At 40.6% G+C, this 19,211-nt stretch overlaps 1 protein-coding gene across 1 annotated transcript in view; it reads right to left on the bottom strand.

The window, feature by feature from the left end:
- Positions 1 to 19,211, bottom strand: part of LOC122541222 (protein disulfide-isomerase A6-like) — an 80,223-nt gene that overhangs the window by 23,574 nt on the left and 37,438 nt on the right. Inside the window, exons 6-7 of the mRNA XM_043677862.2 lie at positions 13,404 to 13,528; positions 10,793 to 10,907 (exon numbers count right to left, since the gene is read on the bottom strand). Coding sequence (XP_043533797.1) covers positions 10,793 to 10,907; positions 13,404 to 13,528 — 240 coding nt within the window. The remainder of the gene's footprint in view (positions 1 to 10,792; positions 10,908 to 13,403; positions 13,529 to 19,211) is intronic.

Below are 19,211 nucleotides of genomic sequence, written 5' to 3'. Positions count from 1 at the left end.
TTATGGCAATATTCCATAACTGTCCTCATTTTGTCCAAAACAGCAAGCTAGTAAGGGGGCACCTTGCCTGAGAGATTCTGATATCTAGCCATATTGAAAGAGGGTCCTCACAAGCCCAATCGCTCATGTAAGATAAAAGCAAGCTTAATTGATCATTTCAAATGTCTGGGAGATCCACTCTCCCAAATATGTGAAGCAATTTAGCTAATTTAGTAAGGGGCCGCTTATGATGCCAAATAAAAGAGCTGAACCAGCCGTTTAGTCTCCTGAATGTTTGCTTATGGAAAATCAGGGGGAGAATCCATATAGGGTACAAAAAACGGGGGAGAATATTCATCTTAATAAGCGCTATCTGACCTAACCATGAGACTGAAAGTGCCTCCCATCTTTGAAGGTCTTGTTTGGTTTTGTCAAATAATTCAACAAAATTAGAACTGGACTGATGAATATGCTCAAATACACAAAAAACCCCTGTGACCACTTTAATGGAAATCGTTATTCACCCTTAAGACCTAGCACCTTCGTAAGACTACCCATAGGCATAGCCTCTGATTTTGCAAAATTAATCTTGTACCCTGAAAAGGTGCCAAACGTGCTGATGCATTGTATCAGGCGAGGTACCGAAACTACTGGATTTGACATCATCCGCATACAACAAAATCTTACGTAATTTTGACCCCTCTTCTGGAGCCGATATATTAGGATCCCTATGAATGGCCTCTGTCAATGGTTCAATCACCAATGTAAAAAGCAATGGCAAAAGGGACAGCCCTGCTGGCTGCCTCTAAAAATGTTAGAATTGCTTCATCGTACCCCATTGGTGATGACCGCAGTGAGAGGACCACTGTAGAGAACCTTTACCCATCTTATAAAAGCTTTGAGGAGAAAGTGAGGTCTGCAGATGCTGGAGATCAAAGTTGAAACTTTATTGCTGGAACAGCACAGCAGGTCAGGCAGCATCCAGGGAACAGGAGATTCGACGTTTCGGGCACAGGCCCTTCTTCAGGAATGAGCAGAGAGTGTTCAGCAGGAGAAGATAAAAGGTAGGGAGGAGGGACTTGGAGGAGGGGCGTTGGAAATGTGATAGGTGGAAAGAGGTCAAGGTGAGGGTGATAGGTCGGAGTAGGATGGAGGCGGAGAGGTCAAGAAGAAGACTGCAGAAGACTGCAAGAAGAGTCTTCTTCTTGACCTCTCCGCCTCCATCCTACTCCGACCTATCACCCTCACCTTGACCTCTTTCCACCTATCACATTTCCAACGCCCCTCCTCCAAGTCCCTCCTTCCTACCTTTTATCTTCTCCTGCTGAACACTCTCTGCTCATTCCTGAAGAAGGGCCTGTGCCCGAAACGTCGAATCTCCTGTTCCCTGGATGCTGCCTGACCTGCTGTGCTGTTCCAGCAATAAAGTTTCAACTTTGATCTCCAGCATCTGCAGACCTCACTTTCTTGCAGTCTTCTGCAGTCTTCTTCTTGACCTCTCCGCCTCCATCCTACTCCGACCTATCACCCTCACCTTGACCTCTTTCCACCTATCACATTTCCAACGCCCCTCCTCCAAGTCCCTCCTCCCTACCTTTTATCTTCTCCTGCTGAACACTCTCTGCTCATTCCTGAAGAAGGGCCTGTGCCCGAAACGTCGAATCTCCTGTTCCCTGGATGCTGCCTGACCTGCTGTGCTGTTCCAGCAATAAAGTTTCAACTTATAAAAGCTTTGCCCAAGCCAAACCACTCCAGAGAGTAAAAAACGTACAGCCACTCAATTCGGTCAAATGCCTTCTCTGCATCCAGAGAAATCACCAATCATTGTACGGACTGTTGTTGACACGCTTGGATTAAATTAAGCAACCTCCTAACATTAATGGAGGATCTGTGGCCTTTTATGAAGCCTGTCTGGTCCTCTTTAACAATAGAAGGTAACACAGTCTCCAGCCTTAACAGAAGAGTCTTAGAGAGAATCCTGAAGCCCACATTTAAGAGTGAAATGGGCCTGTACAAAGCACAGCCCTCTGGGACCTTCCCTTTTTAAGAATAAGTGAAATATTGGCCTCTCTCAGGGATGGAGGGAGACGATCACGACCACATGAGTCATTGAACATGTTGAGCATCGGGCCTGACAACATGTCTATAAATTCCTTGGGAAGTCCATCAGGACCAGGCACCTTTCCACTCTGAAGCTGCTTCACAGCCTCCTGCACCTCTTGGTCTGATAAGGGGGCACTTAGAAAAGATTCTTGTTCGGGAGTCATACCTGGGAACTCCAGATCCTTGAAAATCGACTCCATCTTGACCCGTCCCTCCTCACAATCCTTAGACTGGCATAATTCAGAGTAAAATCTCTGGAATGCTGTATTTATCTTTTTGGAATCACATGTTAGGTTCCCAGACTCTTCCCTAATCGATGTAATAGCTGGAGAGGTGCTCCTTTCCTGGCGAGATATGCCTGGCTTGTCATCATGCTCATATAACCTTTGCTTTACGAATGTAAGCTCCTTCTTTGCTGTCTGCGTGAGCACGGAATTCAATGCAGACTGTAGCACCATCATTCTCTGTAGCTTGACCAAAGGAGGCCTGTCAAAGTAAACTTTCTCGGCTGTTTTCAACCGTGCGCGAGAAGTTGCTGTTTGCCCATCTGCCACTCCCTACTGGCAGAGTAGGAAATAATTAATTCCCTGGCATAGGCCTTGGCAGTTTCCCAAAGGACAGATGGGCTACTAACTAAGCTGAATGAATGTCTAGGTATGTCCGAAATTCCCTAGAGAAGTACTCCACAAACTTATTATCCTTAAGGATAAAGGGATCCATTCGTCAGTGCCTCGGGCCCACTATAGCATCCTTAATCTTAACCAACAGGTACACTGGAATAAGATTGGAGATGGTAACATTACCAATTGTACAAGATGCCACCCAGTCCAGGGTTGCCTCAGGGGTCAGAAAAAAATCAATCTGGTGTGACATCTGTGTGGGTTGGAAAAAACATGAAATCCCAGCCTGTAGGATGGAGATGCCTCCAAATATCCACCAACCCTTACTCCACACACAGATCCACTACTTGTTTAGTTTGTACAGAGGGTATCGGGGGGCCTTTGGGCAACCATGGGATCCATAAGACAATTAAAATTTCCCCCTATAATGATATGCCTGGACTCAAGACTGCTCAATTTAAAGAACGCATACACCAGAAATTTGAGGGGATGGACCTGAGGGCAATAAAAATTTAAAACTCCATATTCTTTCCCATTTATCAGGGCTTTGAGAATTACAAACCTCCTGTGTGTGTCTTTAACACACTCTAGTAACTTAAATGGGAGATTCCTCCTAACCAATATAACTGTTCCCCTACTTCTGGTATTACAAGATGAAAAGTAAACACGACCAAAGCCATTCTACTGTAGTTTCAAATAATCCCTATCATCCAAGTGTGTCTCTTGTAACAAAGCATATTCACCTTTTCCTTTCTAAGACTTGCAAGTACCTTCTTTCTCTTAACGGTGAGTGACTCCCCTTGATGCTCCAGGTACGCCATTTCATCAAGTCATTAGCCATAACCTTCTACAGTAACATTTAAATTCTAGACAGGAGAAACTTGAACCATAAATCACCAAACCTTAGTGTCACAAGATTCTTTGAACATAAAAACGACATAAACTAAACCACGACAATTATCAAACCAACAAAGCTATCAAAGACTATACATAACAAAACCAAAAAACAATCCAACATATAAAGCGCCAACAGCGCTGAATAGGAGAACTCACCCCTGCCCAAAGGGAGCAACTACACCTCCCAAAACTCAACTTCCCATCCCACTGCCACTACTGCAGCCTGGGCATTTAAATACCTTAACTGGGCAAAAACTGCCCCTAAGTAGGCACCTAGCCACCCCAACCATTTTCCCCCCTTCTAGCTAGAGCAGCCCCACAAACGCAAGCAAAAAAGAAAGAAAATACACCATGAAATAGCAATGTGAATAAAGAAATTTTGAAAAAAAAGGGTCGGTACCCTCTCCATCCTTTTGTATAACTTAACTTAGAAATCGCAAGTACACATCACCTCGTCAACCACCGCCAAACATAGTTTAGACCAGATTATTACCAATAAAAAAGATAGGAAAAGAAAGCCCCGACCGGACTTGCTCTATTTTTTAAAAAGAAAAATCAAAGACATATCCAAACAACACTACTATTTGTACATACTAAATTGTTCAGATTAAGTTAATTTGTCCATAAAGTCTCTTGCGTTCTCCGACGTGTCGAAGAGATGCACAGATCCTTCTAAGGTGATCCAAAGCACCGCTGGATACCTCACAGAATACTGGATCTCAAGCTCCCTCAATCTTCTCTTGACGCTGTCATGGAATTTTCTTTTCTGGATCATTGCCGCTGAGAAGTCCAGGAAGAACATGATCTTAGAGCCCTCGTAAACCAGGGCCTTTGGATCCTTCCCCTGGATTCAAGAAGCTTCCACTTATATCTATAATGATGAAACCGCACCAAGATAGGACGAGGATGTTGATCCAGACCTGACCTCTGCGCCGTGACCCGCTGAGCCCTCTCGATCTTCAAGCCTCTCATTCCAGCCTCCAAGTTAAGGAATTTCAGCAACCAGTCCTTAATAAATTCCGTTGGCCGCTCACCTTCCTTGGTCCGGCAGACCAACGATTCAAATATTTTTTCTCCTGCCCCAGTTCTTGAGATCATTAACTTGGTCACGCAAATTACGGACCTGCGTCTCCAGGCTTGGTTCCTATTCTTGGAGGAACTAGTATCAGCTTCCACCACTGCGACTCTGTATTCTACTTCTTCCGGCCTTTCCTCCAGGATTCCCAGCTGCTGTTCATGGTTCTGCAGCATGATAGAGATCGGGGCCAGCTTCTCCTCTATCGGCTTATCCAACATCTCGTGAGATTTCGCAAGCTCCTACACCAGGGCCTGGTAATACATCGAGTCCGAGGTTCTTTCAGGCTGGGCCGCGGGCATGGCCTCGGACATACCTCCTCCTTTCTTTGGCATCCCTGAACAGCGAAAACCAAGGTAAGTTGATTTTTAACAGTTTCCTGGGACTTCACAACCTTTCTAGAGTCCCAGGATATCGCAGTGGTCCAGGTAGGATGGGTTAAAAGTTCGTCCTGCTTGCGCTGCGGTACGGAGCTCTGCAACTGAACTTACTAGATCGCCGCCATCTTGGATCCCCTACATGTTGTAGATTTTAACCATGGATGGTGGAATCATTTTCACAAATTCAAATGTACTAACAATTAATTATCAACAAAAGAACTAATTTTATATCAAGTTTTGAGTCACCTAGAGCTGGACACTCAGTACAAATTTCTTTCCAGTTAATTTCTTTAACATTTTATTGGCCCTCAAAACACCCTGTTTCACCCTTAGCATTAAGTTCCAATATACCACAATGGGCAGTGGTTTTGTCTGAATACACAGCCATTCTAATTGTCCAATCAAACTTCTTACCTGCTCTATTTCTTCTTTGGTTGCAACATCATTTTTTCTTGACCTGGCCTCTCAATATCTCTACTATGATTGTTGAATCAAGGTTACTCCCAATCCACTTTGAATCACATGTAAGCTTATATATTTAAGGCCCCAGAAAGATGACTTAGAATTTCAAATTCTCTATTATCTTATTTAAATCAAATTGTTCAAATTCTGCAGAACCTCCCCATAGAAGATTATTGGTATGCATCAAAAGATGTCTAAGAGTTTCTCCATGACACTGATAGAACATTGCTAAATCTGCTTTTAGCAGAATATAGCCTATTTTCACTAAGATTGACCTAACTGAGAAATACCATATACTTAACACATCATTCAATCCCCAAACAAGTTTGTTTAATTCCCATTGTTTCCCTTCTACATCACTTGTTTCTAGAGATGATTTTAAAAAAAAACTTCATTTTGAAATTTTTACTCGACAAATATATCAACTTATATACTTCCATTCATAGAGTGGCTAAGAGAACAAAAAAAATGTTCAAGATCACTTTTCCTGCTTTGGAGAAAATCCATTTAGCATCTTGACCATCAGCCTCTTTGAAACCTTGAGTCATTAGTCTTGTATTAGCATTTTGGGCCCAATCTGGGAGAATTTTTTTCCTCCATCTGTGTGGTATGCTGGCACTTTAGAATAGACAGCAAACTCCTTGCAATGATCTAACTCTTTGTTTTTGTTTTATTTCCTATTGATTTATCTTCTGACTTTTTTGCAGCCACCAAGGCCTTCCAATATTCACAGAATCACATAAGTATTATAGCGCAGATAGTGGTCATTTGGCTGCTTGTGTCTGCCCTGACTCTGCAACTGAGCACTATGACTTCTGCCTTTTCCCCGGTACTTTTGCATGTTGCTTCTATTCAAATAATCCTTAATATCTCCTGATTATCTCAACTGAACCTGCCTCCACAACATTTCCAGCCAGTGCATTCTAGACCCAATTAATTCATTTGTATATTAGTTTTTTTACCTCACATCTTGTTTGCTACATTGCAAATCTATTAAAATCTATGCTCTCTTATTCTTAATACTTTTATGAGCAAGAACGGTTTCTCCCTTTCTACCGCATCCAGATCTCTCACGACTTTGAAAACTTCTAATCAGATCTCCACGCTGCCTCCTCCCGCCTCAAGGTGAACAGTCTAATCCTTTCCAATCTATCCTCATAACCGAAGTTTCTTATTCTTGGAACTATCTTTGCAAATCTCTTCTGTCCTCTCTCTAATGCATTCTTCTTGTGGAGTAGCACCCAGATCTGTGAACAATATTCCAGATAAGTCTCAAAAATATCTTGCATCAGTTCAGCATAATCTCCTTGCTCTTGTACTCTATGCCCCTATTAATAAGTCCAGGATATTGTGTGTTTTATTAACTGGTCTCTCCACCTTCCTTGCCACCTTCAATGAACTGTGTGCACATGCCCCCAAGTCCCTCTGCTCCTGATCTACTTGTGCATAAATCATTGAAGGTCTTAAGTGTTCTTGTAGTGTTCCTAGCTTTTTCTGTCGTTGTTGTCCTATCACATATTGTAGTTAAACTACAATCTCTAATTGCCCTCCTATATCTTTCTGAATTACTCCTACAGAATCTCTCTCTCCCATGAATAGCAGTTGCACTGATAGTATGTGATCATCATCTAGTGCCAGTGTCATTTCCAGTTCTAATTTGGGGACTGGAATTATATTTTTGATTTTACTTGTATAACTTCTTGACATATGGTCACATCCATCTATTCATTAGACCCTTTAGGTTTGTAGATTAGTGGTGCTGGAAGAGTACAGCTGTTCAAGCAGCAAACGAGGAGCAGTAAAATCGACGTTTCGGGCAAAAGCCCTTCATCAGGAATAAAGGCAGAGAGCCTAAAGCATGGAGAGATAAGCTAGAGGAGGGTGGGGGTGGGGAGAAAGTAGCATAGAGTACAATAGGTGAGTGGGGGAGGGGATGAAAGTGATAGGTCAGGGAGGAGGGTGGAGTGGATAAGTGGAAAAGAAGATCGGCAGGTAGGACAAGTCATGGGGACAGTGCTGAGCTGGAAGTTTGGAACTAGGGTGAGGTGGGGGAAGGGGAAATGAGGAAACTGTTGAAGTCCACATTGATGCCCTGGGGTTGAAGTGTTCCGAGGCGGAAGATGAGGCGTTCTTCCTCCAGGCGTCTGGTGGTGAGGGAGCGGCGGTGAAGGAGGCCCAGAGAACCTCCATGGAGGGGGAGTTGAAATGTTGGGCCACAAAACAGTGTGATTGATTGGTGCGGGTGTCCTGGAGATGTTCCCTAAAGCGCTCTGCTAGGAGGCGTCCAGTCTCCCCAATGTAGAGGAGACCGCATCGGGAGCAACGGATACAATAAATGATATTGGTGGATGTGCAGGTAAAACTTTGATGGATGTGGAAGGCTCCTTTAGGGCCTTGGATGGAGGTGAGGGAGGAGGTGTGGGCGCAGGTTTTGCAGTTTCTGCGGTGGCAGAGGAAGGTGCCAGGATGGGAGGGTGGGTTGTAGGGGGGCGTGGACCTGACCAGGTAGTCACAGAGGGAACGGTCTTTGCGGAAGGCGGAAAGGGGTGGGGAGGGAAATATATCCCTGGTGGTGGGGTCTTTTTGGAGGTGGCGGAAATATCGGCGGATGATTTGGTTTATGCGAAGGTTGGTAGGGTGGAAGGTGAGCACCAGGGGCGTTCTGTCCTTGTTACGGTTGGAGGGGTGGGGTCTGAGGGCAGAGGTGCGGGATGTGGATGAGATGTATTGGAGGACATCTTTAACCACGTGGGAAGGGAAATTGCAGTCTCTAAAGAAGGAGGCCATCTGGTGTGTACTGTGGTGGAGCTGATCCTCCTGGGAGCAGATAGAACACAGAACATAGAACATAGAAGAATACAGCGCAGTACAGGCCCTTCGGCCCTCGAAGTTGCGCCGATCCAAGCCCACCTAACCTACACTAGCCCCCAGATACGGCGGAGGTGGAGGAATTAGGAATACGGGATGGCATTTTTGCAAGAGGTGTAATCCAGGTAGCTGTGGGAGTCGGTGGGTTTGTAAAAAATGTCAGGTCAAGTCGGTCGTCATTAATGGAGTTGGAGAGGTCCAGGAAGGGGAGGGAGGTGTCAGAGATGGTCCAGGTAAATTTAAGATCAGGGTGGAATGTGTTGGTGAAGTTGATGAATTGCTCAACCTCCTCGCGGGAGCACGAGGTGGCGCCAATGCAGTCATCAATGTAGCGGTGGAAGAGGTGGGGAGTGGTGCCGGTGTAATTACGGAAGATCGACTGTTCTACGTAACCAACAAAGAGACAGGCATTGCTGGGGCGCATACGTGTGCCCCTTTTGTACATTACCCTAGTACCAACTTTTGAGTACAACGGTCCTATCTTCTACATTGGTTTTATTTATTTTATCATCAACCAGCCCTTATCTATATAACTGTATCAAATAAATGAATATGCGCTACACAAAGTACCTCATGACTTTCTACTAATTGTTCAAAATCTGAAATCAATCCTGACTAAACTAGATGAATGGATCTCATAGTTTTACTCCATATTAGAGAATTACAATCTTCATACCACACTCCAACTCTTTACTCAAATCTTTCCACTCTTTCTAGCCTTTGCTTTTATAGTATACAAAATTCCCAGGAGTAAAGTTTATCTCTGACAGACTTATACGATGCAGTAAGGTTTACAGAATTATCTGAGACCTCTGCATGAAACACTTTTGCATGCTATTCTGCAAGGAATCACCACTCCTTTCAGCAACCTCAATATACTATCATTCCCAAACTTGAAGGCAATGGAACTTCTACATCCTTACTTCAAACCTTACTACTGAGTGAATCTAAATAATATTTCAACAATTGTTCCAGAAACTGTTGGTTCTTAACTACTGTCCCACCCAACATAATTAAACAAATTTGGTTAGAACACTCATTTTCGGATTACTCTTCTTGTGACCAGTACAATTCTCTCAGACTGATGAATATCACTTTCCGCTTTTGAATTTTCCACATCACATGTTGCCTCCTTTGTTTTGGGCAATTTACTGCATAATGACATATTGACATTTGTAGCACCTGATATTTCTAGGGTTCATAGCTCTGTTTTATTATACCAATCCTGTTGTCAACCAGATCTACCAAACATATCTCCACCTTTATTTCCTTGCGTGTATTTCTTATGTTGCATTATTCCTGTGCCCATACCTGAGCAATCTTGATAGGTATGACCAATGAAACCGCCAATTTAACACACAGAATGGTTCATTAGTGGAATGAACTGCCAAAGGAAGTTGTGGATGTAGGTACAGTTACAACTTTTAAAAGACATTTCGATTGTACAGGAATATGAAAGATTTGGAGGGAAATGGGCCAAATGCTGGCAAGTGGGACTAGTTTGGTTTGGGAACATGGTCAGCACGTGCTTGTTGAATATCCCATTTGTGCAAGGAAGGCAGCTGAAAATGATTGCTTTCTCAGCAATTCTTTTAAACCATCACATCTAACTGAAAAGTATGTCTCTTTCTGAGAATCTAACTCCAGTTAAGACCAATGCCCAGCCATGAACAACACTTTGGCAAAATGCAACAGTTGAAAGTTAGCACTGAAAAAGGAATTTTCAAATCAAATTTCTGCAATCTTTTATATGATCTATTAAATATTGTTAAAATTAAAGTGAAGTCGAAATTTTTCATCTTGCACTCAAGACTGAAACGTAAGAAAACCAACTTTAGAAAGGAAAGAACATTTTTTTAGTATCATGATAAGAGGCTACTGATTGGTTGAACTACAGCTGACATGGAAACATAGGAGGAACTTTTAACTTTCTTAAGTTAACTGTTTGAATTAAAACACGGCAAGTCAACTCTAATTGGTCAGCAATTACCATTGGGATGCAGCAAAATTAACTGTCCATATTGCAAGCTCTTCACTGAGCAAAGGACTACATGTGGACATTTTCTTTTGGCCTATAAAGAATAGAATCCGGTGTATGAATACATTTATGAAGTTACCCGTGGAAATATTCCTTGGTTGGGGAGTTAAGAAGTACTTATCAAAAATAAATTATCACTAAGCAAATTATGTGACATGTTAAGAGAAACATCTTTAGATAGAAGCTACCGGATAAGAAAATGTGTTACTACAAGAAGTTGATGAAGCAATAAATTATTTCTTTTTAAAGCATAAAATTCATAAATATGGAAAAAAACAAAGCAACAGAGTTAGCTCTGTATTAATTTAACAACAACTAACACAGGTACAACATGTGATTTAAACAGTTAAAGTTCCAAGCATATGCTCACCCCATATCGACTGGCTAATATTCCATTTACTGAAGTATCTACAGCTGCAAGATGGACCTTTCCCTTAGTCCGTCTTGTCAGTTCAATAATTGCATTAGCCCATTCAGGTTCTAGACTGTAAAAAGAAAAGATTAATCAGTGCTCTGCAATGGTGAATTATAGAAATACTGGATGAATAAATGCTGTAACAAAAATAACATTCATAAGATCGAACAGACTAATATTTTAAGATTAGATTATAAACATTTTAATAGGAAATAAAACTTATCTTAAGTGCACTGCTACTTAAGTGTGTCCTAAATATTTTCTTTCAAATGCGTTTGTTATAATGTTCCTTTAACTCATATGATCTGCCCAAATATGTAAGAACTGTTGGAGGTGGCCTTTTTTGTCGTGTTGCTGAGTTTACCAACATAGGATTGTCAAAGAATAAGCAGCTTTTACTTCTAAGTTATTTTCTAACTGACTACAGTGGTCCCAGTTTAAATTAGCATTGGGCTTTTTTCCAATATTCTACATTAAGTCATACAACAGCATTAATCCCAAGTTAATGGAGCTTAATGTACTTTGGGTTGTACTATGATATCTTGAAAATTCAAATCTACCTAAAATATTGCTCAAGATATTAACTATAAAATACTTCATGAACCCCATTACTATAGAGTAAGCAAAGCATTAATCCCAATAAGAAGTTCAATACACTTCTAAGTATATCAAAGTTTTATTTTAAAACATTGAAATCCTGGAATATTTTCTACCAGCAGGCAAAGACTTGTTCATCCTGCAACTGGAATAAAAAAAATTAAATGTAAATAATGCAATGTGAATTATTTATAATGGATGTCTTTAATTACCTTCACTCTCGGTGAACACAACAATTTCAAATACTAGATTTACAATTTTCATTGGTAACAAAATTTAAATATGAGCAATAATAACTTCAATTATTTTTATGTAGGTAAACATCCTTAAAGTTCTTTCAGATGTATAAAGAAAAGATGTACATCGACTCAAAGAGGATATTAGGAGAAAGTTCAGAAAAATATGGATTTTCAGGAGAAAAGTAAAAAAGAAAGTAGAAAGGAATCTAGTGAGAAAAAACCAGAAGGTGAAGTTTTAAAAGGTTTGGGGAAACAGCAAATCAAGAAGATGAACAGTTGATGGTTGTTTCAGAGAATCACTGGGCTAAATGATCAACTTCTATACTTCTATAGGTGGTCTACAAACATCTACATCCCTATTGAAAATCTCAATGCAATTAGAACATTTATTAAAAATCCAATTACTTGGAAAGAAAATTTAGTTTCAACTGTATTACAACAAAATAGAGCAAACAGTTTCCTTACCACTTCCTTACGACTTTACAATAACTGTATGTCATAATGCATTTCCTTGAAAACTTAAATAAAATTAAATGCCAATTGATAGAAAGGGGAACATTTAAATGAACATGTGTAGATTTTCTTTACCTTTGCCACATGTTTTCTTATCCTTTCCAATAAAGCATGAAATAAGAAAAGGAAAATTGGCCCATCCTACCACAGATTACATAAAATGTGTACCCTACACAAGTAATTTCTGGGCTAAATAAAAACTGAAAGAACTCTGGATGCTGTAAATCAGAAACAAACACAGAGATTGCTGGAAACGCTCAGCAGGTCCAGCAGCATCTGTTAAGAGAAATCAGAGTTAATGTTTTGGATCCAGTGACCCTTCCTCAGAATTTTGAGCTTTTCAGCAATTTCTGTTTTTGTCTCTAATTTACAGGCTGGATTTTTGTCCTTGAGATAGGTGGGATGACTTCAGAAAATTCAAGACATTTCAAGTGAATAATAGATGTCTAATTCCTCTGAAAAGCCTCATTATTTATTCTTGAAAGAGTAATCAATTAGAGGGCTGAAACATTTGCATCCTGTGATACATTTACAGGTTTGGCTTGCCAATCTCTGTTGTCAGGTTCATAATGTTTATTTACACATGGTTAAGAATCTTGTTGCTTTCAGGCATGAAAACTTCAAAATATGTGGATGAATGACACCTCTAATGCCCTATAGTAGGATGAAGAGGGTGTTTTGAACATCTCTGGTTTCTCTGAACCATGACTCTTTAAAGACCTGCTCTGACACCATGACACCTGCAGAAGAGCAGGTTGTGTTTATCTGTGTAATGGAGCCATCCAGGCCAGGAGTGCTGGGTGTACCTGAAACAACTGCACCTTTAAAAAAGCTACTTCTGACAATCAGAAAGCCTGAGAATGGAGTCAAGAATCCCAGACTTGGGTCCTGGTCAAAATTTTTAAAAGGCTTTTGGGTCACTGAAACTCAGCAAAGATGTGCTCTAAATCTCAAATGTTCACAAGGTTACTTTGACTAACCACTTCTCATTTAGTTAACTATTCTGAGATCCAACAGTTCAAGAATAAGGATTTGGTTCAGTAATTATTATGTGACATTAATCATCTGCACAAAATGGTAAACAGCAATGCAAATCTATACATGTAGTAACATAACTTGAAAAGTAATGTGATCTTTTTAACTTCTCGGCATGTTCATTTTAAAGGAGCTTCAGAAATTATGTAAGAAAAAAAACTGAAGTCTATTGTGTTACCCACCTTAAACAATGTTCACACCAAGGTGCATAGAACTCTACGATCCATAATTCATCACCTCCCATCACTTGATTATCAAAGTTGCTATCATTCAAGTCAAATGCATGTTGATTGTTTATTCGTCTACACTGTATCAAAGAATAGACAAATCTTGCTGATATATTGAGAAGAGCTAACAATAGATTGGCATCTGATATTTTAGTTTTAATTTCTAAAATCTGGTTAAAATATCAGGGGCTATTTGTGTATTTACCATGTGAATAGTCACAGAGTGAAGCATTAGTCTTGTCAGTGACAAGCTGGAGTTCTTTAAGCACATCTTCAAGTTTAGTCAGCAGACAATCCTCAATAATATATGAATCACTGGTGCACCGCAACTATATTGAGAGGATTTGTTTTTATTCATTGAGGAGACTTTGCTGGCTTGACTAGCATTTATTGCCTCTTCCTAATACCCTTGAGAACAGGTTGCTGATCTGCATTTTTACATCAAATGGACTGCAGTGGTTCAAGTGTACCCACAATGCTATTAGGATGGGTGTTCCAGAATCTTAACCCAATAACACTAAGGAGCAGCAATATAGTTCCAAGTAAAGATGAGGAGTGACTTGGAAGGGAACTTTAAAGTAGTGGTATTCCCAGGTATCTGCTTTCCTTGTCCTGCTGGATGCCTGAGGAATTGTAAAGTGAAGTCTCAGAAGCCGTGGTGAATTTCTGTACGGATTCTTGTATATGGTATACACTACCACAACTGTACTTTGGCAGTGGAGGAAGTGAATGCTTGTAGATGAGATGCCAATCAAATGGGCTTTCTCTTGAATGTATCGAGCTAAAATCTGTATCTGTATGCCACAGCAAATGCAATCTGCACTGATTAATCTCTGGAAGGAGGTTGGGATAGTTCACCTAGTGTATAGGCTGAACAGGGTTAACAGTGGGGTAGTTGCATCCATTGTTTTCTGCCAGGTGCGAGTCTTGACTTCCATATGAACCCTGAACTGTCTGTGCCAGAGCAGCCAGTTCAATAGTCAGCAACCCAGAAAGAAGGACTCAAAGCACTGATGAATTGGTCGAGTACCAAATAGTGTTATACGTTGCAGGAAATTCAAGTATAGTTTCCTGTTTTTAAGATTCCTTTGAGGACCATTGTTAATTTAAGTGTTAATATGAGTACTTGATCAGATGAGCTTTCACCTTGTTAAAAGCCTACTTGGTCCATTTTTAAGATGTCTTCCACATCTGCCTTGGTCCATTACAAGAATGTACATTCTATCATCTTGAAGTGTACAGACAGCAGGAATATTGGTTGGTAGTTTGGCAATTTTGGCTCTTTGGTTGGTTTGGGAGGTTAATAAATTTAGATGTGCTAGAAGTTTGGCAGCGTTCCCTTGTACATGTACTAGGGATAATTAGTTGCAAGGAATGTGTGCTTTTGGTTTGGAACTAAAACAATACTCAAATTAGAAAAGCTTTTTTACTCCTTCACTGAGATGAAATTGTCATTGGTTCAGCCAGAATTTATACACTATGAGACATGGTATAACAGGTTTCTTCACTTGCCCACTCACAAACACTTTGTATTTACCCATTCATAACTCCTTTATTAAACCACTCACAAGCGAACACCGCGTTTTTGTTTCATTCATTCATACCTTCCTACTATAACAGTTTGATTCATTCATAAAACCGCAGTTCTGTAGTATATTTTACTATTACAAGATAGACCAAATTAAAACAACACATTACTACTTTTCACACCTTCAAACCTTATCAGCCCTCGCAAAAAGTAGTGGTTACCTCAGAATAAGTGTAACATATTCAGAATAATACCATCCCTGCCATTATGTCTCCATGTAAGATTATATTAATCAGCCCTTACCAACCGTTTCCCAGACCTGAATAGGTTACAGGGGACCACACAGTTTTCCCAATTAGTATGTACTTATTAAATACCTTTTAATTGGGCTGCTATACCTTCAAGAAACTGTCAAAATAGTGCTTATATGAAATTGCATGAATGAATGAAACTCACACCAGCATATAGTAAATAAATCTCACAACCTAGCTGCAATAATCAGTTTAATATCCTTTTTTCTTTTATTAAGTACAGGTATAATTTCTAACTTATTTCGAGCATATAGGCCTAGTATTTTTACTAACATTTACTAACTTAGAAGACAAAAGGACTAACACCGCTTAATTATGCAAGCAGACCGGACAGACACTCTTAATCCCATCAGAAGTAACAGCCACCATTTAACAGAATTTTAAGCCATCTCATGACTCCCTAGGACAAAAGTTCCTCAAACCTTTGCATGCTATAGTTAAAATAATGTAATACCATAGTGATGGAATTTTAATAGATGTAAGAACTGTGTATAAAGAGGCTACTGTATTTCAGGATTCTATTGCTGCCTTGAGCTTGTGCTACTGTTGTTGAATGAAGAGGCTATTTTTGCCACTCACAGACTTCAGTCGTTATTCGAACACGATTCCACATCACCAACAATTACTGACCTGGAAAAGGTAATAGTGAGCTGCCTTTTAGAAGTGCTGCTGTGAGAGAGGGATAGGGAAACTCATAGTGCTGCTAGGAAGTGAGTTCTAGCATTGTGACCAAATGACATTGAAGGGACAGCAGTATAGTTCAAAGTGAAGATGATGTGTGAAATAGAGGGAACTTGCAGATGATAGCATTCCCATGCATCTGCTGCCCTTGTTCTTCCATGTGGCAGAGGTTTGGAAGGTGCTGTTCAAGGAGCTTTGGCGAGTTACTGTAGCGCAGTACACACTACTGCCACTTTGCACTGTTGGTAGAAGAAGTGAATGTTGACAGTGGTGCATAGGGTGCCTGCTTTGTCTTAAATATTGGTGAGTTTCTAGAGTGTTGTTGGAGTGTACCCAACTGAGCAAGTGTATCATACTCCAGACTTCTGTATAAGATTATGAGGGGTATGGACAAAAAGCTGCCATTACCTTCAGTGGAAGTGTCAATAACGGAGGGGGGGGGGGGGTAATTTTAAGGTGAATGACAAGAGGTTTAGACAGGAATAAAAATATTTTTCACACAGAGAATAGTGGCAATTCGGAATGCACTATCTGGGAGGGTAATTGAAGCAGGAAACCTCACACCCTTTAAAAAGTATTTGAATTAGCCCTGGAAATATCATAATATTCAAGGCTATGGGCCAAGTGTCGGAAAGTAGGATGAGAGTAAATTTAGTGTAGTTTTTGTCAGTGCAGTCAGTGGGCTGAAAATCCTCTTCTGTACTAGTGTGGATGGGCAATGGAGAGACAGAAGTTGGATTACTTGCAACAGAATTCCTAGTCCCTGATCTGCTTTAGTCACAGTACGTACATGACTGGTCTAGTTCAATGTCTGATTAATGATAACCACCATGATATTGTTAGTGGGGCAGTAATGATAATGCCGTTGAATATCAATGCAATGCTTAGAATTTCGCTTGTTGGAGATGGTTCTGCCTGGCACCTATGTTGCAAGTGGCACTTATATGCCAGCTATTAGCCTAAGAACAGATGTTGTTCATGTCTTGCTACACTACAACACAGACCGCTTCAGAATCTGATTTCTGAATGGTGCTGAGCATTGTGCAATCATCAGCGAATATCATCCCGTCTGATCTTATAACAGAAGGAAGGTAACTAATGAAAGTACTGAAGATGGTTGGACTAGGACATTTCCTGACGAACTCCTGCAGAGAAGTCCCAGGGCTGAGATGATTGACTTGCAACAACAAAACTGTATTTTGTGTTATGTAAAACTCTAACCAGCATTCCCTGATTCCCATGACTATACTTTTGCTAGGGTTCTTTAATGAGATATTCGCTCAAATGTGACTTTGATGTCAAGAACACTTACTCTTGCATTTGTCCATCTTTGTCCAGTGACTCTGACCTACATAATTATGAAGTGCCTCAAAAGGTCAGTCATGGCACACATCAATTCTAGCATTGACCCTTTGCAATTTGCCTACTGGCACAATAGAGGTCCACAGCAGACACCAACTTCCAGGCTCTCCATTCATCCCTGGAACATCCGGTTAACAAAGATACCTATTTAAGACTCCTACATATTGACTACAGTTCTGCCTTCAACATCTTAATTCCAAACAAACACATTGCTCAACTCTGAAACCTAGGTCACGGCTCCTCCCTCTATAATTGGACCTTCGACTTTCTGACTCACAGACTGCATTCACTAAGAATAGGTAACAACACTTTCTCCACCAGAATTCTCAACAACTGTGCCCTGCAAGGCTGCATATACAGCCCCTATTATACTCCTTATACAGTCATGACTGTATGGTCAAAATCTGCCCCAACTCCATTTACAAATTTGCTGACAACACCACCTTTGTAGGTCGGATCTCAAACAATGATGAGACAGAGTACAGGAAAGAGATTGAGTGCCTAGTGGCAATGGTATAAAGCCAACAAAGGAACTGGTCACTGACTTCAGGAAGTGGAGTGGAGGGCACTCCCTTGAGTGCATCAATGGTACTGAGGTAGAGATAGTTGAGACTGTCAAGCCACATTCGATAAGATAGTCAAGAAAGCACAACAATGTCTCTACTTCCTCAGGAGGCTAAGGAAATTTGGCATGTCCACAAGGACTCTTACCCAATTTTTATGGATGTGCCATGGAATGCATCACAGCATGGTATGACAACTGCTCTACCCAAGTCTGCATGAAAGTACAGAAAGTTGTGAACACAATGTAGTCCATCATGCAAACTAGCCTTCCATCCATTGACTCTATCTATACTTACCACAGCCTCATGATAGCAACGAACATAATCAAAGACCCACCCCGGTTATACTCTCTTCCACCCTCTTCCATTGGGCAGAAGATATAAAATTTTGAATAAACAGATAAATAGATTCAGGAACAGCTTCTTCCTCCATTATCAGACTTTTGAATGAAACTCTCAAATGTTAATTCTCACTTCTCTATCTACACCTTCCCTATGGCTATAACACTGTATTGTGAACGCTCCTCTGCTATCCTGATGCACTTTGTAGGTACGATCTGCCTGTATAGCACAAAAAACAACACTTTTCACTATACCTCGATATATGTGACAACAATAAATCAATCAATCAATCTTTTAATCTATGCTGTAATGTTATAAGGACATGCCCTGGCATCACTGAGCAGGTTATTCATTTGCAAATGCTACTTGATAGCATTGTTAACAACCCCTTTCAAGACTTGGCTGATGATTGATAGTAGACGGATAAGATGGTAACTGTCGAGTTGGATTTATCTTGTTTCGTTATGTATAGGACATATTGGGCAATTTTCAGGTACGAAAATTCAGGCAGTCCTCACTTTGTCCTAGCAATTTTCAGGTAGTCATGTAGATGTCATTATTGTAGTTACACTTGAACAGCTTGGTAAGGTCATAGCTAATTCTGGAGCACAAGTGTTCAGCACTATTACTGGAATGTTGTCAGGGGCCATACCCTTTGCAGTATCAAGTTTCTTTAGCACTTCTGACCTAAGATGGATGCAAATACCTGGCTTTTGTACTTATATGCTTGGCTCCCCCATCATTGAAGGATGGGTATATTCCTGGAGGTGCTTTGCCTTATTGTTTAACTGTCCATCACTATTCATGAATAAATGCAGCAGGACTACAGGGCATAGCACTAATCCAATGGTTGGTTGCTTAGCCCTGACTATTGCCTGCTACTTCTCCTGTTTGAGATGCAAGTAGTCCTGTTTTGTAGCTTGAGGTTAATGTCTAATTTTTAGATATGCCTGGTACTGGTCCTACTATTCCCTCC

The sequence above is a fragment of the Chiloscyllium plagiosum genome, unplaced genomic scaffold, assembly GCF_037043375.1.
Source record: "Chiloscyllium plagiosum isolate Xiang-an unplaced genomic scaffold, Cpla_swu_hap1 HiC_scaffold_3, whole genome shotgun sequence".
Classification (NCBI taxonomy): domain Eukaryota; kingdom Metazoa; phylum Chordata; class Chondrichthyes; order Orectolobiformes; family Hemiscylliidae; genus Chiloscyllium; species Chiloscyllium plagiosum.
Note: the sequence above shows the minus strand (reverse complement) of the source record. Positions and strands in the feature narration are given on the sequence as shown.